Here is a 21,836-nt window from a genome sequence, read left to right as displayed (position 1 = left end):
CCAGGGTGTCAACAACTCACCTGAATGGTGTTCATTACTCCGTTAGCCAGCACAGCCATTTTTCCAGCCACAGTCTTCACCCCCTGCTTAAACTGGGCAATGTCCGGTCCAGAGGGAAGCACACTTTCAAATCCCGACGATGCTAATGAAAAGTCACACATGGTAATGAGTATAAGCACTGACCACTCTTTCAGACATTCCATAAAGCACACAGGCAGGTAGGGTGAGGATGAAACATGCAACGTGCTCACCTGAAGTACGGCTGCTACCATCTCCAAACAGGTCAGCAGAGCTAATGGAGGTACTACCAGACATGGTCTCCAGCCGAGCCTTTGCCTCATACTGAAACACAGAGAGAAGCAATAAACGTGAAATTTTAATCAATCAACTTGTCAGGGACAACATCGTCACTGTCTAAAGAAAAACAAGAATTGCCAAAATGGCAACTTTACAGCAGGGGCCAAAACGTTCCTTACTTTTAACACAAGTTAATATAAAGGAATTTCATTCCAAGCAATTTTGGAGCATTTCTATTTATTAATTCATCATGAATTCTTTACACAACATAAATGTGGTGTGCTCGAATTATGCTGAAAAGTAAAAATCTGAACAAATGGAGCCGAGTGTAAACCTCAGAGTTCACAGCAATTTAATTCACTGATACTTATTTTCTGGGGTTGCAATTCAACAGAAATCTCAAAATTTCCCTTAGTTATCTGTACCTCTGCATTGGTCTCACGGCCAAAGAACATGTCTGAGGAGATCGCCTTAGCATTAGCAAACTTCTGCCGTGCCTCACTAGACTCTGCAACAGGCGCGGAGGCTTCTGGTTTCCGTCTGCTGGGCAACCTGAGATATTTCATCACACATAAATCTCTCATCTGCCATCTGTTAGACATACATTCTGAAATTCTCATAACTTCCATGACTCAAATCCATTTTCTATTATTAGAAGACATTCAATCAGAATGTACAGAGTGAGAAAAACAACTATAGAAGAAAGACCTAATCATGTACACCAACTGGTCATTAAGTGCACCTCCTTGTATCTGCACTCACTGTCCATTTTTTAGCAACACTTACTATATAGGTTCATTTCTCTGCACACTTTCTCTGTTCACCCTGTTCTCCAATGTTTAGGACCACCACAGAGCAGGTACTATTCGGGTGGTGGATCATTCTCAGCACTGCAGTAACACTGACGTGGTGGCTGCGTGTTAGCATGTGTTGCGCTGGTACGAGTGGATCAGACATAGCAATGCTGCTGGAGTTTTTAAACACTGTGTCCACTCACTGTCCACTCTATTAGACACTCCCACCTTATAGATGTAAAGTGAGAGATGATAGTTCTTTTGCTGCTGCACAGTTCGTGCTGGTCATCCTCTAGTCCTTCATCAATGGTCACAGGACGCTGCCCACAGGACGCTGTTGGCTGGTGGACAATTCTCAGTCCAGCAGTGACACTGAGGTGTTTAAAAACTCCAGCAGCACTGCTGTGTCTGATCCACTCAGACCAGCACAACACAAACTAACACACCACCACCAAGTCAATGTTACTGCAGTGCTGAGAGTGATCCACCACCCAAACAATTCCTGCACTGTGGTCCAGACCACTGTGGAACAGGGTGAAAGGGTAACAAAGTATGCCAAGAAACAGATGGACTACACTCTGTAATTGTACAGTAAGTGGAGCTGATAAATGGACAGTGAGTATAGATACAAGGAGATGTACTTAATGAAGTGGATCTATACAAACATGAAACATTCCAACATGACCACGCAAACCAAACATGCTTCAGTAGAGAATAACAAACCTTTCCCCAATTGGCTGGATGCTTGAGATGGTGACTTCTGTTTCTTTCGGCTCCTCCTTCTCCAGAGCCCAGGACGAGGAGAAGGAAGCAGAGCCTGAATCTGAATCCCACCGAGAGCCAAAGCTGTCTCCCGCAGTGAAAGGGTTGTCCTTGTACCTGCAATGACACAAAGTTACATGTTTACATGCATATCCACTTAAAAGTGAACATTTCTATATATTTAATATATTTTGTCCAACTGATTCCTTGTTAAAGGGCCTCTCAACTGTTGTTAGTGATACAGTCCTGCATGAATGTACTGTGCCAAAAAAAGGAACAAAAACTGGTCTTTTTGCTCGAGAGATTTTCCTCAGTTGGAACTGAGTTGTGAGGAACTACAGTGGAACACGTCAAGTGACCTCGTGAATTAATCTGAATTAGGGATGGTTTTTCACCAGCAGCTCCTTTTCACAGCCCCACAGCACAAAAACCTTCTTGTCTTCTGAGGTCTTCTAACTGCGCCTTACCAACGTCCAGTGAGCAAAACAGTCATCGTTTTAAAGCTTCCTTTAACTGTAGTAAAATGACTGTAATGCACAGCTTCATTAAAAATAAATAATTTATTTAAAATATATATGCCAATAAACCCACATATGCACACAAGTACATAGACGCACACCACCACTGAGATCAAGTGATGGTCAAATTGGCCCTGCTAGAGACTTACTTTGGTGGTCCTGAGGTAAACCCTGGCTCATCAAACATGTCCAGTTTGGAGCGGGAGGAAGACTTTGACCCCACTGGAGTTTCCTGCTCAATCACCTGCATCTCTGACATCACCGAGTGTGACACAACACTAGAGAGGTGGAGCAGGGGGAAGACAAACAGATCAACCGCTGCCCTACTGACGATCATCACCATTTCCTACATAGCTGCCTGCTACAGTGCTCATCAACACACCTCTGAAGAAATGCTAAAATGCTAAAAAATACAGAGTGCAGGGATATTTCACAACCAGGATTAAGTGCACACTGTTGTTCGTGCGGTGCTGTTACAGAGGTTGGTGCAGATACCTCCTGTTCCCAAAGCCCATTCCCAGTCTTTCAGCCTGCTCCCTCTTCTTCCCCTCCAGGTTCTGCAGCCTCTTCTCTTCCATTTTCCTGTCAATCTCCAGCTCTTTGTAGGCCAGGCGCATAGACGCCACACTGAATGGAACAGAATCAAAAGAGTGTATCAACAGCAGGACATCTATAGCTATGAATGAGCCAAGGAAATTCCTATTGTACTCAGCCCCATACTCTGGTTGTACTGCTATTCAGGCACTGGATCTTAAAGCAAAATTATTGATCGTTTTCAACAATGTCTTCCCTATCCTAAGTGCACTTGTTCAGCAACCATTTGGTGTCTGAAGATTGCTTATTCAGAGCTAATGTAGCTAACAAGTAATGGAGGCTCACTGTACTGCACTTGGCTAAATCGGTAATCTCTAACAGACTTGCTTGTGCAATTTACGACACTGTATGACAATGTTGCCTATAAAAATGGACAAAATTAAATTGCAGAGCTTAAAAACATAGCATGTCAAAAACAGCCATTATGAAACCTTAATTTCCTTCATTTACTTTTGTTGAATTTTATAGTCTTTGCTGATGAACTTTGCTTTTATACATTTAGATGTAGCATGTAAATGTATATTTTGTAACCTATCATTTACTCCCCAGTCTATACATGGAAACTAAGTTGCAAACAACCTGTTTTGATTTCACAAAATCCTACACCTTACACGCTTGCCTATTCAGCCTACAGCAAGTTAGTCCTGTCAATTTATGTTCAAGCTATAAAGAGTGTTTCCACCTTGATTGTTACTTAAGCAGTAGAACACGAGAGGGTGCGTTATCGCGAAATATAATTGTAATGTTATAGCAATGACACACGACATTGAGTGTTTTATTGCTTTCATACAACAGTTAAATAAAGAAAACTCAGTGCTACGTCAGAGTAACAAACTCCGCTCACTCACTGTTCCAGCTCCTTACAGTAATTTCTGAAACTGTCATCACCACTGAGCAGCTTTCAAGTCGGCAGCTGTGACAGAGGAACACCTAAACAACCTGGAATCAGCCAGAAATGAACCCAATACCATTCGCCAAATGTGTAGTCTGATCTTCAGAGTCTGACCAAATCGGACTGAGCCATAAAACTGCCACAATATCAAGTTTAGCTCAGTTTTCATTTTTTTTACTTGATCAATATTAATGTTTTCTTCCAGCCAGTCTGTAAAGCATCTTACAGCTTATTTAGTTTGGCGAATGGTATTGGGTTCATTTCAGGCTGACTCCAGGTTGTTTAGCTGTTCTTCTGTCACAGCCGCCGACTGTACAGCTGCTCAGTGGTGACGACAGTTTGAGAATTTAGTGTCGTCTCGTCTTCAGAGTCTGACCAAATCAGCTGTCGGTGAAATGTGATCTTAAAAGTGTCCGTTTTCTGTTTGTGGCAAAGTAAGAAGTAAAAATGTTCAAATGGCTTGAGCGTCTCCTACAGCTATCAAAGCCGTTGCTTAGCAACAGCGTCTCAGTGGAGTGATACAGTGTTTGGGGGGAAAAAAAAACCTATGAGGTTATGGTGAAATAACAGCACAGTTAGAACACCATTCAACCAATCAGCTCACGTGGCCAGAACGAACTGTTGCTTTATCATTTGCATGTCAGTCTTAAAGGCACAGTAACAAAATCAGTCTGTTTAATTAAGGTATTAGTAGAGTTTGGAAAGTTGTCATTTAAAAGATGAATCAGGACTGTTTTGGTGCATAAAACTACAAACATTATCAGTGGACCTCAGATACAGAATACAAGCCTTTTAACAAGCCCATCACTATTTGCAAAAAAGGTTCTAAATAGAAACATTTTTGTAAGGGTAACAGCCACATTACATCACTGGGCAGGTATTAAGAGTGTCTTAGTTTGTCTGGTGTTCAGTACTCACATGGACTCCTCAGCTTGTTTCTTAGCCTCGGCGGCCTGCTCCTCTCTCATCTTCTCGGCCACCTGAGCCTGTTTCTCCACTTCAGTGAAACTCTTACTGCTCACCTTCTGCGCCCCCAGACCCTTCTTGGCCCCCAGCTGAGGACACAAAAACACATATGAGGGAAAGACTCACACAAGGACAAACAAGATCAAGATAACTTGTAAAATGTCAAAAAGAGGGAACAGAGCCCTGATACACACAAGTGAATTAAAGGAGTCACATTGCATTTTTCAATCCAACATGCATTTGTTGCACTGTAGCTTCTGCAACTGCCTACTGGCTTCAAGTCAGATGTTCTGTTCTTTTAGTAAGTACACGGTAATGTATCAAAATTACTGTCTGTGGATTCGAATGTGTGCCACAGATGTGGCAGATAATAGACAAGGCTGAAAAACACTAGACTACTCCTTTAGGTTCAGATTTTAAAAAATGGAAATCTGTTGGAAGCAATAGCGATATGCCTTTCTTTAGGCTATTGGGAACATCACAGCGGCTTTTAATGCTTGGACTTTGTGTGGGCAACAATGTCTAATACTAGCCTGCCACCTGCTGGTTAAATGAGAGCGCTGCTGCATCATGAACATGTTCCAAAGAGAGATCTGAGTGGACAAAGACGCAATCAGAATCATAACGCTTACCCCTTTCTTTGTAGTGGTGGGTTTCTTCTTTCCTATAATGGAGGGTCTCGCTTCTAAAACAAAAAAGACGACAGATTTTTTATTTCCAACCCGACTCTTTCTCTTTCTGTTTATCAGAAACTGGAGCACACCACACGGAGACAGACATCATTAGTATTTAGGGCTGCCACATTTACCTAGTCACACTTTGTTATTCAGTTAAAAAAATACAGATGAATAATTGATTACAATGTACCTGATCAACGAATTGGCAAGGGTTACTTGACAACTTGCAATTTTGTAAATCTTCCTGGAGCCCTTTTAAAAGGGCCCACATCATGGAAAATCTTAGCTTTTCAGAATAAAATAGTTTGGGTAACACTTTATTTGGATGGTCCACTGTAGATGCCTTGTAGTCTCTCTTTAACTAACATTCAACTAAATATCACTGAAATGCAACTGAACTTGGAGTGTGGAAGGTTATATTAAATATAATGCTAAACCTAAATCTAAGTATAACCTTAACTTCAACCCTAAACCTACACGTACTCCTAAACCTCACCCTAACCATAATGCTGTTGATGGTCAACTATCACCAGAATATTTGTTAATAATAAATGTATCTGTAGATCCTCTATAGATGACCAATCAAATAAAGTGTGACCATAGTTTCAAGTATTTAAACACCAAGTTTCAAAACTCACCATTCAATCGTCCATATATGGAAACAACAAAACCAGTCTGTTTTTGAATTCACCGTTTTTATGACGTCCAACAGCAGTTTAGCCTCGTCATAAAGGCTGAATTTTTAAGTACTTTGATCTGGAATGCTTTTTGAATGAGGCAAAATACAAAGCAACCAATAAAACAGTTCATTTGCATGAATTTACATGCTGAGAATGATCCACCACCCAAATAGTACCTGCTCTGTAAGAGTCTATGGGGGTCTTGACCAGTGAAGAACAGGGTGAAAGGAGTAACAAAGTATCAGAGAAACAGATGGTCTACAGTCTGTAACTGTAGAACTACAAAGTGCACCTATACAGTAAGTGGAGCTGATCAAATGGACAATGAGCGTAGAAACAAGGAGGTGATCATGATGTTATGCCTCATCAAAGGCACAGTAACAGACTGTTTAATAATAAGGGTTAAAAAAGGTTGGAATATGGTCACTTAAAATGTATTATGAGTGTTTTTGATAAATAAAGGTTAAAATGGAAGAGAAATCTAGGATATGGGCTCTTTAAAGGCTTCTTAGTTTGTTGTTTACCAACAAAGTATTTTAGAATCCTTTAAAGACTCTCCAGATTTTGTTGCTGCTCAGTTCTGCCTATTTTACTTCAGTCTTTTCAAATAACTCCAACTACTTGACTAATCAGCAGAATAATTGGCAGATTACTACTAATATAATCAACAGTGGCAGCCCTATTAGTGTGAAGAAAAATGCCAAAAACAAAACACAACACTTTGAGGAAATCAAGCCAGTAGGACAACAGCCAACACACAATCCCCAAATCCCTGATACACAAGAATAACAGATTATGGCTGCAGTTCTCTTGACATGATGCCATTTTTAAGGGCAATGATGACGTCCACACTCTTTAGACAAAGCCCTTATAGTGGGCTAAACTGAACCTGGCCCTTAGAGACCCACTAGAAGGAACAAATGGAGACGTTAGGCCTGATTAAGCACACAAGCAAATATGCACTCCATCCATCGAACGAGAAAGAAAGCATCTCTAATCTCATTATTCCAGTACATTAATTCTCAGTGGACCTTGGTGTGCTTGGGCTCTATACAGAAAGACTTTAAGATAACAAGCCCCGAAAACAGAGAGGAGAGGTCCTGCTGAAGTGCTTTTGATGAGATCAGTGACCATTAGCCCTAGCAGTGAAACTAATGCATTGGATGTGCAGACTTAAGCATTTGTCTACTACAGCTCATTATACCAGTGTTCAAATCGAACTGAGGAGAAAAATCCAAGCTGTCCAACCCAACTTTCCTCTTTCTTCCCACAAAGTTCAGTTCCAACCTTAACTCAACTCACTTGTCTCTAATGTTCACATGTCCCTGACCTCTGATTAGGTGTCAGATTAGAGCTGGAACTATAGGTGAGCAGATCACAAGGAGAAGGGTCAGACAATGCTGAGCTAAAGTCTACAGGCCACGTCATAAATCAGAAAACAAGTCAAGGCGACATGCTGGTTGGAATACTTGCTATTACACTCTCAGAAAAAAAGGTAAACTGTCACTGGGGCAGTACCTCTCGTCACTGGGGTGGGACCCTTAAGGGTACATCTCAGTACCTTTAGTCAGGGACCATACACTATTGCCAAAGGTATTCATTCACCCACCCAAATCATTGAATTCAGGTGTTCCAGTCACTTCCATGGCCACAGGTGTATAAAACCAAGCCCCTACGCCTGCAGACTGCTTCTACAGACATTAGTGAAAGAATGGGTCGCTCTCAGGAGCTCAGTGAATTCCAGCGTGGTACTGCAATCGGACACCACCTGTGCAACAAGTCCAGTCTTGAAATTTCCTCACTACTAAATATTCCACAGTCAACTGTCAGTGGGATTATTACAAAGTGGAAGTGATTGGCAACTCAGCCACGAAGTGGACGGCCATGTAAATTGACAGAGTGGGGTCAGCGGATGCTGAGGCACACAGTGCGCAGGGCACCAACTTTCTGCAGAGTCAATCACTACAGACCTCCAAACTTCACGTGGCCTTCAGATTGCACACCAGTGCACAAAGCAAGGTCCATAAAGACATGGATGAGTGAGTTTGGTATGGAAGAACTTGACTGGCCTGCACAAAGCAATTCAAACACAAGCTGCACGCAACACATTCTCTCGCTATCAAGTCATCCGAAGGGTGTTATTTACATCTTTGCAGCATTTTTATCATCTTTGTATCCTTTCCAACTGTCATTGCAGTTCTTTCTACTTACATCTATAATCCATATAATCTATGGTTCTTTATTATACACTCAGATATGTTAAGCTTCCAAAAATGAATGTTTAAGCAGCGACTGCAGTTTTAGTGCACTTGATGTCTCACCAGCCGCTCGCTACGTAAATCACGCTAACAGCAGGCTAAAGAACAATAAACGGTGGCAGAAGCAGCTGTTTAAACAGCTGTTAGCATTAGCTGGGTAGTTAAAATAGCTGGTTACAGAAACATTCGCTGTAGGAATCTCACGTTCGTTGGGTCTCAGAAAAGAGACAAAAAAAGCAAGTTCTAGCGCAGCTTTTGAGTTTGCAAAGGAATTACAGAAGACTATCAGTAAACTGGTTGTAAATTTTCAGCCGTTAATAAAATGCAGGATGTCTGAAAACTGGTGGTTTAATGTGGAGAGAGAGAGAGAGATTTGGGCTAAAAGCAGGCGTGCCACACTCCACCCAAGCGTCAATCAAGCACAGAAACATGCTGCTGATATCCAGCCAGCCAGGAGGCACCCAGCCAATTCAAAATCATTCAAATCACCTTTAAGAGGCTCTGGCTCATCAGGCGCCAATTTCATTGAGACATCTGCATTAACAGAGCAGAGATGGTTGTTACAGAGAATTAGCAGAGGAGTCTCCTATCTAATTCAAATTACAGAAGTCCGATAATGGCCCTTCACCCTCTCTATTACTGACAGGTGGCTACAGTTCATAAACTGCGTGCCGGATCAAAGTAACCCTTTTCCAATCTCAGAGATTCTGGACAGTTTCGTTTTGCTCTGTAAAAGTGTTTGGGCATAAGGCATTTCTATCTGAGACTGGGTCATATTTATTATAGGTTAGGGTACCAGCCCTGTGACCGGAAGGTTGCTGATTCGATCCCCTCGGCCGACAGCCCATGACTGAAGTTCCCTTGAGCAAGGCACCTAACCTCCAATTGCTCCCCGGATAGGGCTGCCCACCGCTCTGGGCAAGTGTGCTCACTGCCCCTTAGTGTGTGTGTGTTCAATAGTGGGCATGTGAGTGGGTGTTTCACTGCACGGATGGGTCAAATGCGGAGGTCCATTTCCTCTTTGTGCAAAACACGGTTTGCTGATGGTTCTGAATTCATTCATAAATTGACAATGTTTGCTTCTTTGAATATACAAATCAACGATATCTGGTTGAATCATTAGAAACAAATCTGAAGGATTTCATTGATGTTAAACAACTTAAATGAATTCTCAAGATAAATCCACAAAGTGCTTTTTTATTATCTGTTTATTATCAGACTAATTATTTTAAAAGGTAAGTATTGTCAATTTTTATTTTTCTATTTCATTTGATCTCAACAGCTGCTTTATATTGTGTGAAAATTTTATGACGAATGGACCAAAAGAGAAGGTCCCAAATCTCTTTGAAAAAAACTCTTTATATTAACTTGCATTCAAACTTGAGAATTTGCCAAATTTTGTCTAAACACAGTGATAGTCACAGATTTTTCTTTGCATTTGGTGTCATATGTGAGGCTGACCCTTTCTTCCATGGTGCAAATGTTTGATGGGATTCACTGACACGGCAATTAGGCAGACAACAGAAAACCTATAGGAGCTTTTGCATCTGTGCTTAACCCTTCTACTTCATTTGAGCACAGCAGCTGCTTTATATTGTGTGAACATTTTATGATGAATGGACCAAAAGAAATTATCCAAACTCACTTAGAATAAAATCTCTTTACATTACCTTGAGAATGTATTTGTCTTCTCCTGTAATGTTATTTGCCTAATTTTGTCTCAACATACTGACAATCACTGAAGTTTCCATGGCATTTGTGGTCATATCTGAGGTTGACATGGTGCAAATGTTTGATGGGATTCACTGACATGGCAGTTCTGCAGATACCAGAACACCTCAATACATTTCATGCTGATGAATTTGGTCTGAGTGAGTGCAGTGTGTGGCATAAATGCAGGGATACTTTTTTGTGTAGCACACCATTAAGTGCGCAAAAAAGTACTCAAATGCAATATTCACACTATAATCATAACACATACACACACACACAGAGTACTGGGCAAAACTCAAACAGCTACGAAACTGGTTTCAGGCTATTTATATTGTTGGCAGCAAGTGTGTTTTTGCCACTATACCACTCTGCTCATTTGCATCTAATCTAATATTAAATAAATAAAGATTTATTGTTTTATTAAGTTATTAATAATTTGTCTAGAATAAAGGCGTAGTTCCTGACTTCTTCTTGGACTCCAGACATGGCATGGATTCATTAAATTCCCTCCCCAGGACCTGATTTAATTTAATGAAAGATTGAACAGGTAAACTATGTATTGGATGGAAACTGTAAATACTGGACTTCCTTGAGATGAGAATGTAACAATCTCATTCGATAACGTAATGTTTATTTGGTTTTATTATATTGCTACTATCTAACAAAACCTCGTATCTCCAAATTTTTAACTTTACAGCAGAATGAAAAAACATACTGTAGTTTTAATGTAAATCAATGTAACCAGACGTCTCTCCAACTCAATTTGGGTCATTTCTTTTGATCCGTTCATCTTGAAATTTACACACAATGTAAAGAACAGGTCCTTTGAAATTTTGTCAAAAACTGAAAGTGAATGCTCACGGCCTAGAAACTTATATAAATATAAAAAAGGTTTTGGCACCCCTTTAGTAAGTAGAAATTGCGCAGTACAAGTAGCAAAAATGCTGTGTTCTCTATAGAGTATGTGTTAACTTATTTTCACTTAGGAAATCAACAAAACTAATTAATTTGACAAACTTTCTGTTCAAACATTTACATATGATTGTAAAAAGTTCATAAAGTATATATTTTTCTAAGACTGCCTTAGATTTTTCACAGCACTTTACATAAATAAAACTACTCACAGAAACACTCACCTATAGGGGCTTTTGTATCTGTGCTTAACCCTTCAATGCTGGGGCCTTCGTCTAGTTCTGGAAGAGTTGAAAAGAAGATATTAAGTAGGCGGGCAAAATTACGAGATTTATTTTTAAAAAAAAACAACAACAACAAAAAAAAAAACCCATCTTCCACACATACTGAATTACCTACAAAGAACAATTAGTGGCAATGTGTGTGGATAATGCACTTTTGATTCTGCTACTGCACAATTAGAAACTGATACACACTCATTTACATGCACAGTGTGTTTTCCATAATTATACTATATTTTAATAAAATTGATACAACACTTTAGAATATTTAAAAACCTCAGATTAGTGTTTTCAAAATAATAAATATATTACTTGATTTAATAAATAATCAACAGTGACAGCCGTAGTACTGTGTGTGCATTTATGTCTGCATATAGCTGCAGCAGGATGATATGTATGGAAGCAGACTCACGAGCAGCGACAGTCTCGGCCACTCTGGGACCGTCCTGTTCCAGTTGGGAATTGATGGTGATGGCTCCATTCTGCTCCGACAGGGAAGGGGAGGCCATGTCCCAGCTGGTGGCAGCCTGAACATGAACATAATAATTTAGTTACATGAACAAAGAAAAAAGGTCTTTCCTTTTGCTGTAGTTTTTACAGAGAGGATAAAAGAAAGAATGAGGACAAATCCTGCAAGAAATCTATGCTGAAATAGCACAGATCCTGTAACAAACAGAACAAATCCTGCAATTAATCTATCCTGAAACGGCACTAATCCTGTAACGAACAGAACGAGTCCAGTAATGAATCTATGCTGAAATGGCACTAATCCTGTAACGAACAGAATGATTCCTGTAATGAATCTATGCTTTTTATATATATATATATATATATATATATATATATATATATATATATATATATATATATATATATATATATATATATATGGAAGCGGCTTAGAAAATGGATGGATGGATATATATATATATATATATATATATATATATATATATATATATATATATATATATATATATATATATATATATAAAAATCACTTTCCTGTCCTGATTTGACAAAACAAAAGCACCAGCAAATGGGAGAACGTTTTACTGCAGAGGAAAAAAAAACCTTTTTACTATACACAGATGTCGGTCAGTCTTCTTCCTAACACTTACACTGTATGTGATGTTTGTGTGGGTGTATATATAAATGTATCGCTGCTGTAGTAACAAAACTTCATATCTCCAAAATAATGCATTTACAGAAGAAGGGAAAAAAAACATACTTTTAATAAAAACTACTTTTAATATAGGTCAATGGAACCAGACTTTTTAAACCCCAAACTCATTCTGGGCCATTTGTTTTGGTCCATTCATCATGAAATTTACACACAATATAAAAGGGCAGCAGGCATTTTCAAATTACAGCAAAAACTGAGAAAAGAGAAAAATGGAAATCTGAGGTTTTGTTCTGACAGTAGCAGCAACCACACACATCCCTACTGCTCATCAATCTACACCCACTGAGATCTTGTGGGCAGACAATATAGGAGTCTGAAGCCAGTATAGACTGGGCATAGGATTTCACACTATAATGGATTTTGCCAGAAATCTCAGCTTCTCAAGGTTAATGTGCAATTTAATTACAACTGTTTGAAAAATGAACAACGTTTAAAGGCAGCATTGTTCAGTCTTAAAGGGTAAACACCAGAGAAAACATGACTGCGTGCAGCTCACCTGAGTGTGCTCGTCAAAGAAATCCGCCTCTTTCTTCTCTGCAGTCGGGGAATGAACGTTTCCTGTATTATCGATCCACAGCTGAGGGGTAAAAATATTATCATTACCAACAGCACAAACACTCTCAGAACATACCTGCACTTGCTGTTTCAGCAAAATATTCTAAGCAGTGACTGATAACATCAGACAATCAATTGTGAAGGTAAGACTAAACTACGCTGATATAAAGTGGAGTTTGATCCAATGCTCTAGTGACTCACAGGGCCAAAGATTAGCTGAAGCTGTGAACGTGGAAACAGTATGAGAGCAAGAACAGATTGTGTACCGCTGTGTACATACTGACACACGTTGCCCAGCGGACAGATACAGAAAGGTACATAATACATAACGTCCAAACAATACTAGTAAATATGAAGAGTAAAGATGTTTAAAGAACATCATAAATGTATGTCATAATCAAAAAATCTACAATAATGATAATGAAAGACCAATTTTTGAATGTTTCTGCATATTCAATTGAAATGTGAACAAAGTAATTAAAAATATTTTAATTTAAAATGATGCACTGTAACGTTGCATTGTCTACAATATATAGCCATTAAATTTACTATCCAAATCCATCAGTGATCCTACACCTATCTTAGTTTTTAAATGCAACATTAAATGATGATAAACAGCTGTAAAAAGTGATATTGAAAAAATCTTTTGCTTTGTTTAAGCATGTAAAAGTTTATTACTTCTACTTTAGAACTAATTTTAAAAGCCCCTTTAAGGTCAAAACCTTCATAAAAATCTTAAAACAATATCTGAGGTGTCAGTCAAGGTCTTCATTTTTTGTAATAATTTGGTGTGGTAGCTTAAACTCAAACTCCTCAGATGTCTGGTTCCTATAATCACCTCTGTGAATGATTCTGACTCTTTTCTCCAGAACAGAAAACTTTCCATCACACCACTCTAAATTACTTTGCTTACATCTTAAGTATTTAATTATGCAGAAATTTTGAAGGAGAAAAAAAATCTTTATTTAGCACATTAAAGCAAATAAACAGAATCATAAACTGAGTAGCGAAAGCTGTGTAAAGCATTTAATATGATACGTAATTGTCTATATTTATGCTTAAATGTAGCAGGAAGAAAAATTTGGGGTTGCACATAAAATCTCTCAGTGACGGCAGAACATTTGTCACTGTCAATAGTACAACTGGCCATTAATATTGGCCTAATGCGAGTCGCTAAAGCTGTCAGAACTGCAGCTTACATCAGTGCCATATTTGGACAGAGCAGCGTTGGCGAGCTGTCGGATCTTCTCCCGGTACATCTGTGCTGCACGGCTGTTGTATTTCGCATTGGTGTCGTTGGTTGTGCAGCCATGCTGGCGGAAGAACGCCGTCTGCACCAGGAGAGGATTCCCAGAGGAAAAGAATACAAGTCAGCATTTCACTCACGAACACAAAATGATTACAATGTTTTGAGCCTTAATAATGCTCAGTAGGAGAACCTACCGCATTTGCGTTCCCTCCGACTTGCATACATCTCAGCTGGAACCAGCTCCAGTTGGAGTCAAGCTCCGTGGATCTGAAAACAGCAACAAATCATTCAGTAAAAACCCACAGATTAGACTCCGCGCTTTCTGAACACATTGTTTTGTCCAAACTGTCCGCTGGCTAGTGTTGAGCAACATTTCAGCATTAAAAGATGAGATTATTTATGTGCTCCACAAAACACAGATTACTAAAGGGGCATAATGCAAAAAATCTAAATAGAGCAGAAAAAGTATTGCCCACACACTTCTGAGAAGTCACATAAGTCCAGTAAAAGTACAGATTTATTCCATTAAAGTACCAAAACAGGACAGGCGCAGTTGAAAAAACATACAATCAAATACTTCAATAACATCAGAAACCATTTCAAAACACAATAAATCAAAGCATAATAAATTATCTAAAGGAAAAATACATACTTTTGCTAGATAAGTCGCTGTGTGGGTAATACTCTTTCTATTCTAACATTTAAAGATGACAAAAATTGCTGTGTGTCATTTGCTTCAGACTGATTTAAACAATAACAAAAAAAAAGTTTCTGTAAAAATGTTTTCTGATCAGTTAAAGTTTACTATGAAAGGTTCCCTTTGGAGTCATTTTAAAGGAAGTGTAGGAATTAAATTCATATCATTTTTGATGTTTCCATCTACAATGACAGTTCAGTTCAAAAATTCAAGACTAATAGTTATTTATAAAACTGCAAACTACATTTAGCCGTACAGGGCAGTTTTGTTCATGTTCCTAGTTCAGAGTCATACTGTGTCCTGAGCACTGACAAGTCTGCACCACCTTAAATGAAGACCTGGATGCCCTTTGAGTTTTGGGAATGTATTTACATCAAAGATTTTGGCAACTACTGACTTCTAGTGTTAGCAATGTTAGGCTTTTTGCTCCAGTGCTAAAGTAAAAAGCTAAATTTGTACTGTGCAAATTGGGAAGGAAACTGAACAGTCCAGTCAAAACGAGCCGAGTTGGGTTTGTAAGACATTCTTTGGTAATACAAACAGAAACTTCTGACACTGTGACACTGGATTTTGATAAAGAGAAATTTCACTGATTTTACAAAATGTCTGCATGGTTTAATTGTTGATGTAAACGAAGTCATTCAGGGTGGTTTGGTGTGAAATGGTTCATTGTAGAGAAACTTGGCAACTTGGATTTCTTTACAATGGTGCTGAGAAAAACCAGAGGTCAAGATAAAATAGTCATTTATTTACTATCCGAAACTACCTGTGAACCTACATGTGTCTTCTGAGCTTTATGTAATGCTGATGATGCTAAAGTTAATACTAAACCTGAAACATACCTTTGTCAAGCAGAACCCCGTCTGTACCTCATGAACTGACTTTAAAAATGTTTTAGACTGAAGATCATCTACAACATCATTTTAGGCCCACTGTTAAAGTTTTTTTTTTATTGAGAATATAGTCGTACTATTTTGAGGATAAAGTGAGCTAACCATAGGGGGGTTGACATAACGTGTGGGGTCTCGGATGCTGTGCTGGCGCCGGAGTTCCTATCTCTGTGGGTCGATCATTTTGACTGTCTTTCTCACAGTCTGTGCAACTTCATGCCCTCTTTAAATGGGGGGAGATGTAGCCCCCGATAGCTGTGTGGACAAGCCTGCCTGAGATTCTCCTTCAACCACACAGACAGAAAGTTTCCTCCAAGTCCGTCTAGCTCTTTATTCTAGATAAACAGTTTCCTGCTGAGCCGTTTCTTATACTAATACCAGGCTGATGCTGATGTGCAGGACAGACAGGGAGGCTGAGTGTTTCTTTAAGGGGTGAATCGATATAAAATGTAACTCCACCAACTCAAAGCGCCTCATTTAACACAGGGAGGTGCTGCTTCACTTTGCAAAGACTTTGGCCACAATAATGCGACCTTTACTGGTATTAATGCCACTTTTCATGGTAATTCTACCATGTTTTATTCGAAATAGTACGAGTTTTTTTCCTTAAAATAGCACGATTTTTTACTGTAAATATTATGACTTTTTACTCAAAGTCCACTATTTTTATTTTATCAGTGGCCCTAAAACATCATTGTACTTCTCAGAACTATTGTAAAACGATGTCTCAGGCATCAGCCAGCATATTCATAACTATTTTGTATTCTAACTTTCTGTGAAGCTGATTTAAAAGGCATTAAACTCTTCAGATATCTAGTTTCTATCATCACAACACAAAAAAGGTTCTGACTCTTTTCTTTTTTTCTTTTTGACAAAAAATTTCACATCAAATCACTATAAATAACTGTTTACATTTTGACCATTTCAGTCTATAAAAATTACATAATAATTAGTTGAATCCCCCTTAAAACCATCCAGCACTAACAAACCAAGTTTTTCATCAAAAACATATATTTGGGTCTCCTGAACGTCAGTAATTTAAACCCTTGCTGACAATCAGTTCTGATTACAGTGTAACAGACAGCACAGTAAACAGACAGACCAAACCACAAACCTGATGAAGCTCAGGTGAACACCCAGTGAACGATGGATCCCTGAGCAGTCAATGCAAAGGAAAACTCCATATGGAATACTAGCCCAGCTCGGGTTCTTAGCAGCACAGTCGAAGCAGGCCTGTGAGGAAAGATGAGTTTAGAAGATTAACAGAGGTTGTGAAAGCGCTCATTCCCTGAACACACAATCTATGCAAACTTTTCATTCACGCACAATTTAATATGACCTTCCCAAAGTACTAGAGTGGAGGTGTTATTACAACGAGATCGCAGTGTCTTTAGTGTGAGTTTTTTTGTGTACATACTGGGATCAAACACTTACGCCCACTAGATATTTAATTTGCATTAAAATGTAATTAGGTTTTAATTTGTGATGGGAATGGGAAAAAAAAATTCCCAAAATGGGAACTGCCGGCTGATTCTGAAACGTTCTCATGTACATATCTGCCGAGGCTGATGCTACAGTCGTATGCAAAAGTTTGGATGCCCCTGGTCACGTTACATTTTGTACGTTACATAGTTACACAGTTCTTACGTGAAAACAGGTGAACACATCCTCTACAGTGAACACAAGTCAAAGCACAATTATCAAACCACAGTGAATGACAGTTTACACCTTAACCACATGGAATTTCTCCAATTTTACTCCCTGTACAAATTGTGTCAACTTATTTTTAACTAAGAAAATCTACAAAACATGTAATTTGACCAGGGGTGTTCAAACTTTTGCCTATGACTGTAAACATAGTCACTGTCGGAACAAAACCTTGCGCATCCGTTTTTGACGTTTTTCATTTAAGGCAATTTGAAAAGTACCAGCTGTTTCCTTTGTCAAAACTTCATGACAAACAGAAATGGTCCAAAATTACTTAGAACTAAATCTTGTTAAATTAACTTGCACTGAAAGTTCAAAACGTTTTTCCTTCTTCTGTAAATATTTTGAGCAGAGATGCTACTTTACCTCAAAAAACCCTTCACTTCACTTGGAAGTGAGAGTCAGAGTGTAGATAACTGAATACAAGAAAGGAAAAACTGTAGCAGCTCTAAAAAGCACTTTAAGAACTGGCCTTTCCAGATTACAAAAAAGTACAACTCAACTTTATTATTTTGATATTCTACTGTAATGCTGTGACTCTTATAAGTGGAAACAGTTTTTTGGGTTTTTTTTTTTTTTTACATGTTCAAATTAAGCTGCTACACCACTTAAGTGCAACTGAGATTTCAGATTTTTTGTATATTATTTCTACTATAATGCAGCACTAGGTGGAATTTAGTTTTTTTGTCATGATTAAGTTAAGTTGATTGCGAACATTAAGCTGTTACAACACTTTAAAGTGGAATTATAATTATATTACTCATTTTGAGTGTTCTAGTTTTACTGCTGCACTGCTATTCCAAGCTATTAATAAAGACATCTTTTAGTTTGTTTACTTTTATTTTGTAAAAATAATAATAATAAAAAAAACATGTCTTGGAAGCAGGCAATGTTTTTCTTAATGAACTACAATGCTATTCAGTTGTGACACATATACAATGGACTGATTTTTATCAAACTGTAATCTGAATTGTGCACTGTGCAATAGTATTATCTAGGAAAATACACTGCAAGTATCGGATTGAGACTCGATATTGGAAGATGGTCAATATTAAATGACTCTGATCAGGGGCAGAAAAACTTGATCTGGACATCCCTAGTTAGAACGCTTCTCAGCCAACCAGCTTGCGTGGTCGGAACTGTTGTATAAATCTAAACACCTGTCCGACGCTGATTACTGTTATATTATTATTCTGTCATAAATTCTTTTCTTGTTATTATCATTATCATGTCTTGCTCTTAGGTGTCTTGCTCAAGGACACGTCAGTCATGGACTGTCGGCACTGGGGATTGAACTGGCAACCTTCCGTGCTCTTATTATTATTATTATTATTATTATTATTATTTATTAGAGCATGTCTATGCTCATGTGATCTAATATTATTGTGCATCCCTAATTATGGTGTTTTTTTGTACCTTCACTTTCCCTGCAATCTCTCTTAGTCCTCAGTGGAGTGGTTTACATCCCTGCCAAGAGCCAGACAGTTCTGGAAAGCTTAATTCTAAAGACATTAGCAGCCACTGTGCAGGGTTAAGTGCTCAGAAAACCTTGAGTAACTATGACAACAATGCAGAAAACTTCACCAGCCTGAACCAAGAAGCCTTTTTAAAAGGGAAACACACAACTAAGGCACATTCAGCAATCCTGTCAATAAACATTTGACCTTCACAAGTCCTCCAGACCTAATGCTGCAGCTCAGTGATGTACAGCATGTTGGCCTGGCATTAAACCCACATCCACATGCCCAGCCATCCAAAGCAAAACACAGAATACTTCAAATCCATGTGTACAGACATGTTGTGCTTGCATGGGGCTTAAATAAACAGCCCTTATCCTACATTATTCTTGTTTTGTTTTCCTCGTTGAGGTGTACTTATAATGTTTCTATGGGTTTATGCCTCAAAACAGTCAGAATTCTTCACCAGCCTCTCTCTATTCCTTAAACAGGCTGGTTTTGTTCCTGCGCCTTTAAGATATGTAAATGATATCTGTTCTGTTTGGGTGCCCAGTATTGTGCCTCATTTAAATGCAGTCCGGGCTGAAAGACTCCATATTGGTTTGGCGTGAACAGATGGATCTAAACTGCAGGATGAAAAGGTGGATGTGTGTAAATGTGTTGATTTTTTTGTGACATTACAGAATCAGGGTGCTTTTGAAGCCTGGTTTCCCCAAATGGACTGTCTGGACTGGTGAGTGAAGTGTACGTTTTGAATATTAAATCATCTTTACAAACTACATAAAACTATCGTTTAAGAAATGAAAAACTCAGATTTCCATGATATGGGCCCTTTTAGCAGCTGGTATAAACAAGTATTCCAGATGTCCTTTGTTGCACATTAGAAATATTAAAAGCTATATACAATCATTATTTTTGTACAGAATTGTACGATGCTTAGATTCATGGGCTGGAGGTTAGGGACCGGCCTTGTGACTAGAAGGTTGCCAGTTCAATCCCCAGTGCCGACAGTCCATGACTGACGTGTCCTTGAGCAAGACACCTAACCCCCAACTGCTCCCCGGGCGCCGTGGATAGGGCTGCCCACCGGTCCGGGCAAGTGTGCTCACTGCCCCGTAGTGCGTGTGCTCACTAGTGTGTATGTGGTGGTTCACTGCATGGATGGATTAAATGCAGAGGTGAAATTTCCCTGTTTGTGGGAGTAAAAAGTGTCACTTAAATTAATCTGACCAAAAATTCAGAGAGACATTCATGTGCAAACCGCAGCAGGATTAGGAAAACCCCCTTCTGATGACGTATCTTGAAGGTGGGAGGGGCTTCTGAAAAACCGCTTTGAAGTGTTGCTTCAGGATTTTCTTTCCTAGCTTCCTAAGAGTGGCATAAGATATCTGACCCCCTCCCACCAGCAAAAGTAGAAGGGAAAAAATCCACCCTCAAGATGTGGCACGTCTGTCTGGATTATTGGTCAGACTTGAGCACTGATCTTTTACCGGATTTCTAACACTCTATAAATAAATACACTGGTCTATACGGACAATTTAGTCCAAATGTAAACCTTTCAGAAAAGCGTGAGTACTGACATCAGCATCGACATGGAAAAAATCGTCCATCAGTCCTGAATTCCCATATCGGCACATCTCTATAAGCTACCTCGCACTACATCGTGTCAAATGTCTAAAGAAGGGGTAAAGATGACGCGGCTCCCGTCAAATCATGTATTGTTTTTCACTTGTTCGGCCTGGAACTGCCTGTATTTCCTTCGTAATTCAGTCATTGGAGATGCTGGCGCTTGGCTGCGTACGTGGCTTTGCAATCCTGGAAAACTGGCTAATAGATCCCAGCCGGCTAAAGCAGATGTTCCCAATCCTTCCCCTGTTTTAACCCCGCACAGCACCGTTTCTCCTGATTTGACACCCCACCTAACCTCATTAAGGACTTAACATTTCTAATATGCCAAAGCCAGCTCTGCTCCTGTATTTGTGCCTATTCTTTACGAAGCCCCAATTAGCTGTTCCACCTTAAATGGTAGCAGTTTAAGGCGGAACTGGAAAATGCGAACAAGACGGTGGCGAATAAAAGCCGCCGACTTCAGCTTCACCTGCCCTTTAACGTTAGTGTTTTCCCGGTCTAAGGCATCCAAATGAACCTCTCATTAGCTCGGCGCCCTTTCTCGGGTTAAAATGGGTGAGTAAGAACAGAAAAACACCAAGATAAACGGGGATTTTAAACCAGGAGCCGGATTAATAAACACCGCTTCAGCTGACGAAACACTCGCTAGCCAGCCAGCGGCTAACGTCACGTAGCACACCAGTGAACTTCCCGAGGACTTCCCCCAAAATATTCACCCAAGCCCTGAACAGTACGAGCCTAAATCCGACTCGTGTTGACCCCACAGTTACTGAACAACCCACTTCACGTCTTCAGCCCCCGAGGCTTCGCTGCTCTGTGTAAGTTGTATGCGACCTGACGCCGTTAGCTTTAGCTTTAGCATGAAGGCCTCTGTCCGCACCGGCTTAACGAGTCACCGAGAACTGACACGTAATCACACATTAAAAACGCCGAAATTAGAGCTCATACGCCAGAATTAAACACGACAGCGGCGGATATAATAAGTCACGTACGTGTTGTTTATGTGTTCGTTACCTTATTTGTGGGAATCCCCCGCAGTCTTTTGAAAATCGTGAGAATCTCTGTTTTATTCGGCTCCATCGCCATCCTGCACCATCCGCAACCAAACACACAGCACCAAGG

The 21,836-nt window shown here is 39.4% G+C and overlaps 2 protein-coding genes across 3 annotated transcripts in view; one reads left to right on the top strand and one right to left on the bottom strand.

Moving 5' to 3' along the window:
- arfgap2 (ADP-ribosylation factor GTPase activating protein 2) overlaps positions 1-21,836 on the bottom strand; it is a 25,339-nt gene extending 3,503 nt beyond the window's left edge. The window contains exons 1-16 of one of the 2 annotated variants that reach the window (XM_017708032.2): positions 21,729-21,836; positions 17,036-17,154; positions 14,529-14,601; positions 14,285-14,416; positions 13,027-13,107; positions 11,757-11,871; positions 11,288-11,344; positions 8,928-8,972; positions 5,456-5,508; positions 4,776-4,912; positions 2,867-2,998; positions 2,521-2,649; positions 1,815-1,970; positions 723-849; positions 252-342; positions 21-142 (exon numbers count right to left, since the gene is read on the bottom strand). In XM_017708032.2, the coding sequence (XP_017563521.1) occupies positions 21-142; positions 252-342; positions 723-849; positions 1,815-1,970; positions 2,521-2,649; positions 2,867-2,998; positions 4,776-4,912; positions 5,456-5,508; positions 8,928-8,972; positions 11,288-11,344; positions 11,757-11,871; positions 13,027-13,107; positions 14,285-14,416; positions 14,529-14,601; positions 17,036-17,154; positions 21,729-21,800 (1,641 nt within the window). In that variant the 5' untranslated portion in view covers positions 21,801-21,836. The remainder of the gene's footprint in view (positions 1-20; positions 143-251; positions 343-722; positions 850-1,814; positions 1,971-2,520; positions 2,650-2,866; positions 2,999-4,775; positions 4,913-5,455; positions 5,509-8,927; positions 8,973-11,287; positions 11,345-11,756; positions 11,872-13,026; positions 13,108-14,284; positions 14,417-14,528; positions 14,602-17,035; positions 17,155-21,728) is intronic. The other variant, XM_017708033.2, reaches the window with a different exon arrangement.
- cep126 (centrosomal protein 126) overlaps positions 21,058-21,836 on the top strand; it is a 33,365-nt gene continuing 32,586 nt past the window's right edge. The window contains exon 1 of the mRNA XM_037539966.1: positions 21,058-21,269. The gene's annotated coding sequence lies outside the window, so the exon portion shown is untranslated. The remainder of the gene's footprint in view (positions 21,270-21,836) is intronic.

The sequence above is a fragment of the Pygocentrus nattereri genome, chromosome 7, assembly GCF_015220715.1.
Source record: "Pygocentrus nattereri isolate fPygNat1 chromosome 7, fPygNat1.pri, whole genome shotgun sequence".
In the NCBI taxonomy this organism is placed as follows: Eukaryota; Metazoa; Chordata; class Actinopteri; order Characiformes; family Serrasalmidae; genus Pygocentrus; species Pygocentrus nattereri.
The sequence above is the reverse complement of the archived record's forward strand: the minus strand, read 5'-3'. Positions and strand labels throughout refer to the sequence as shown.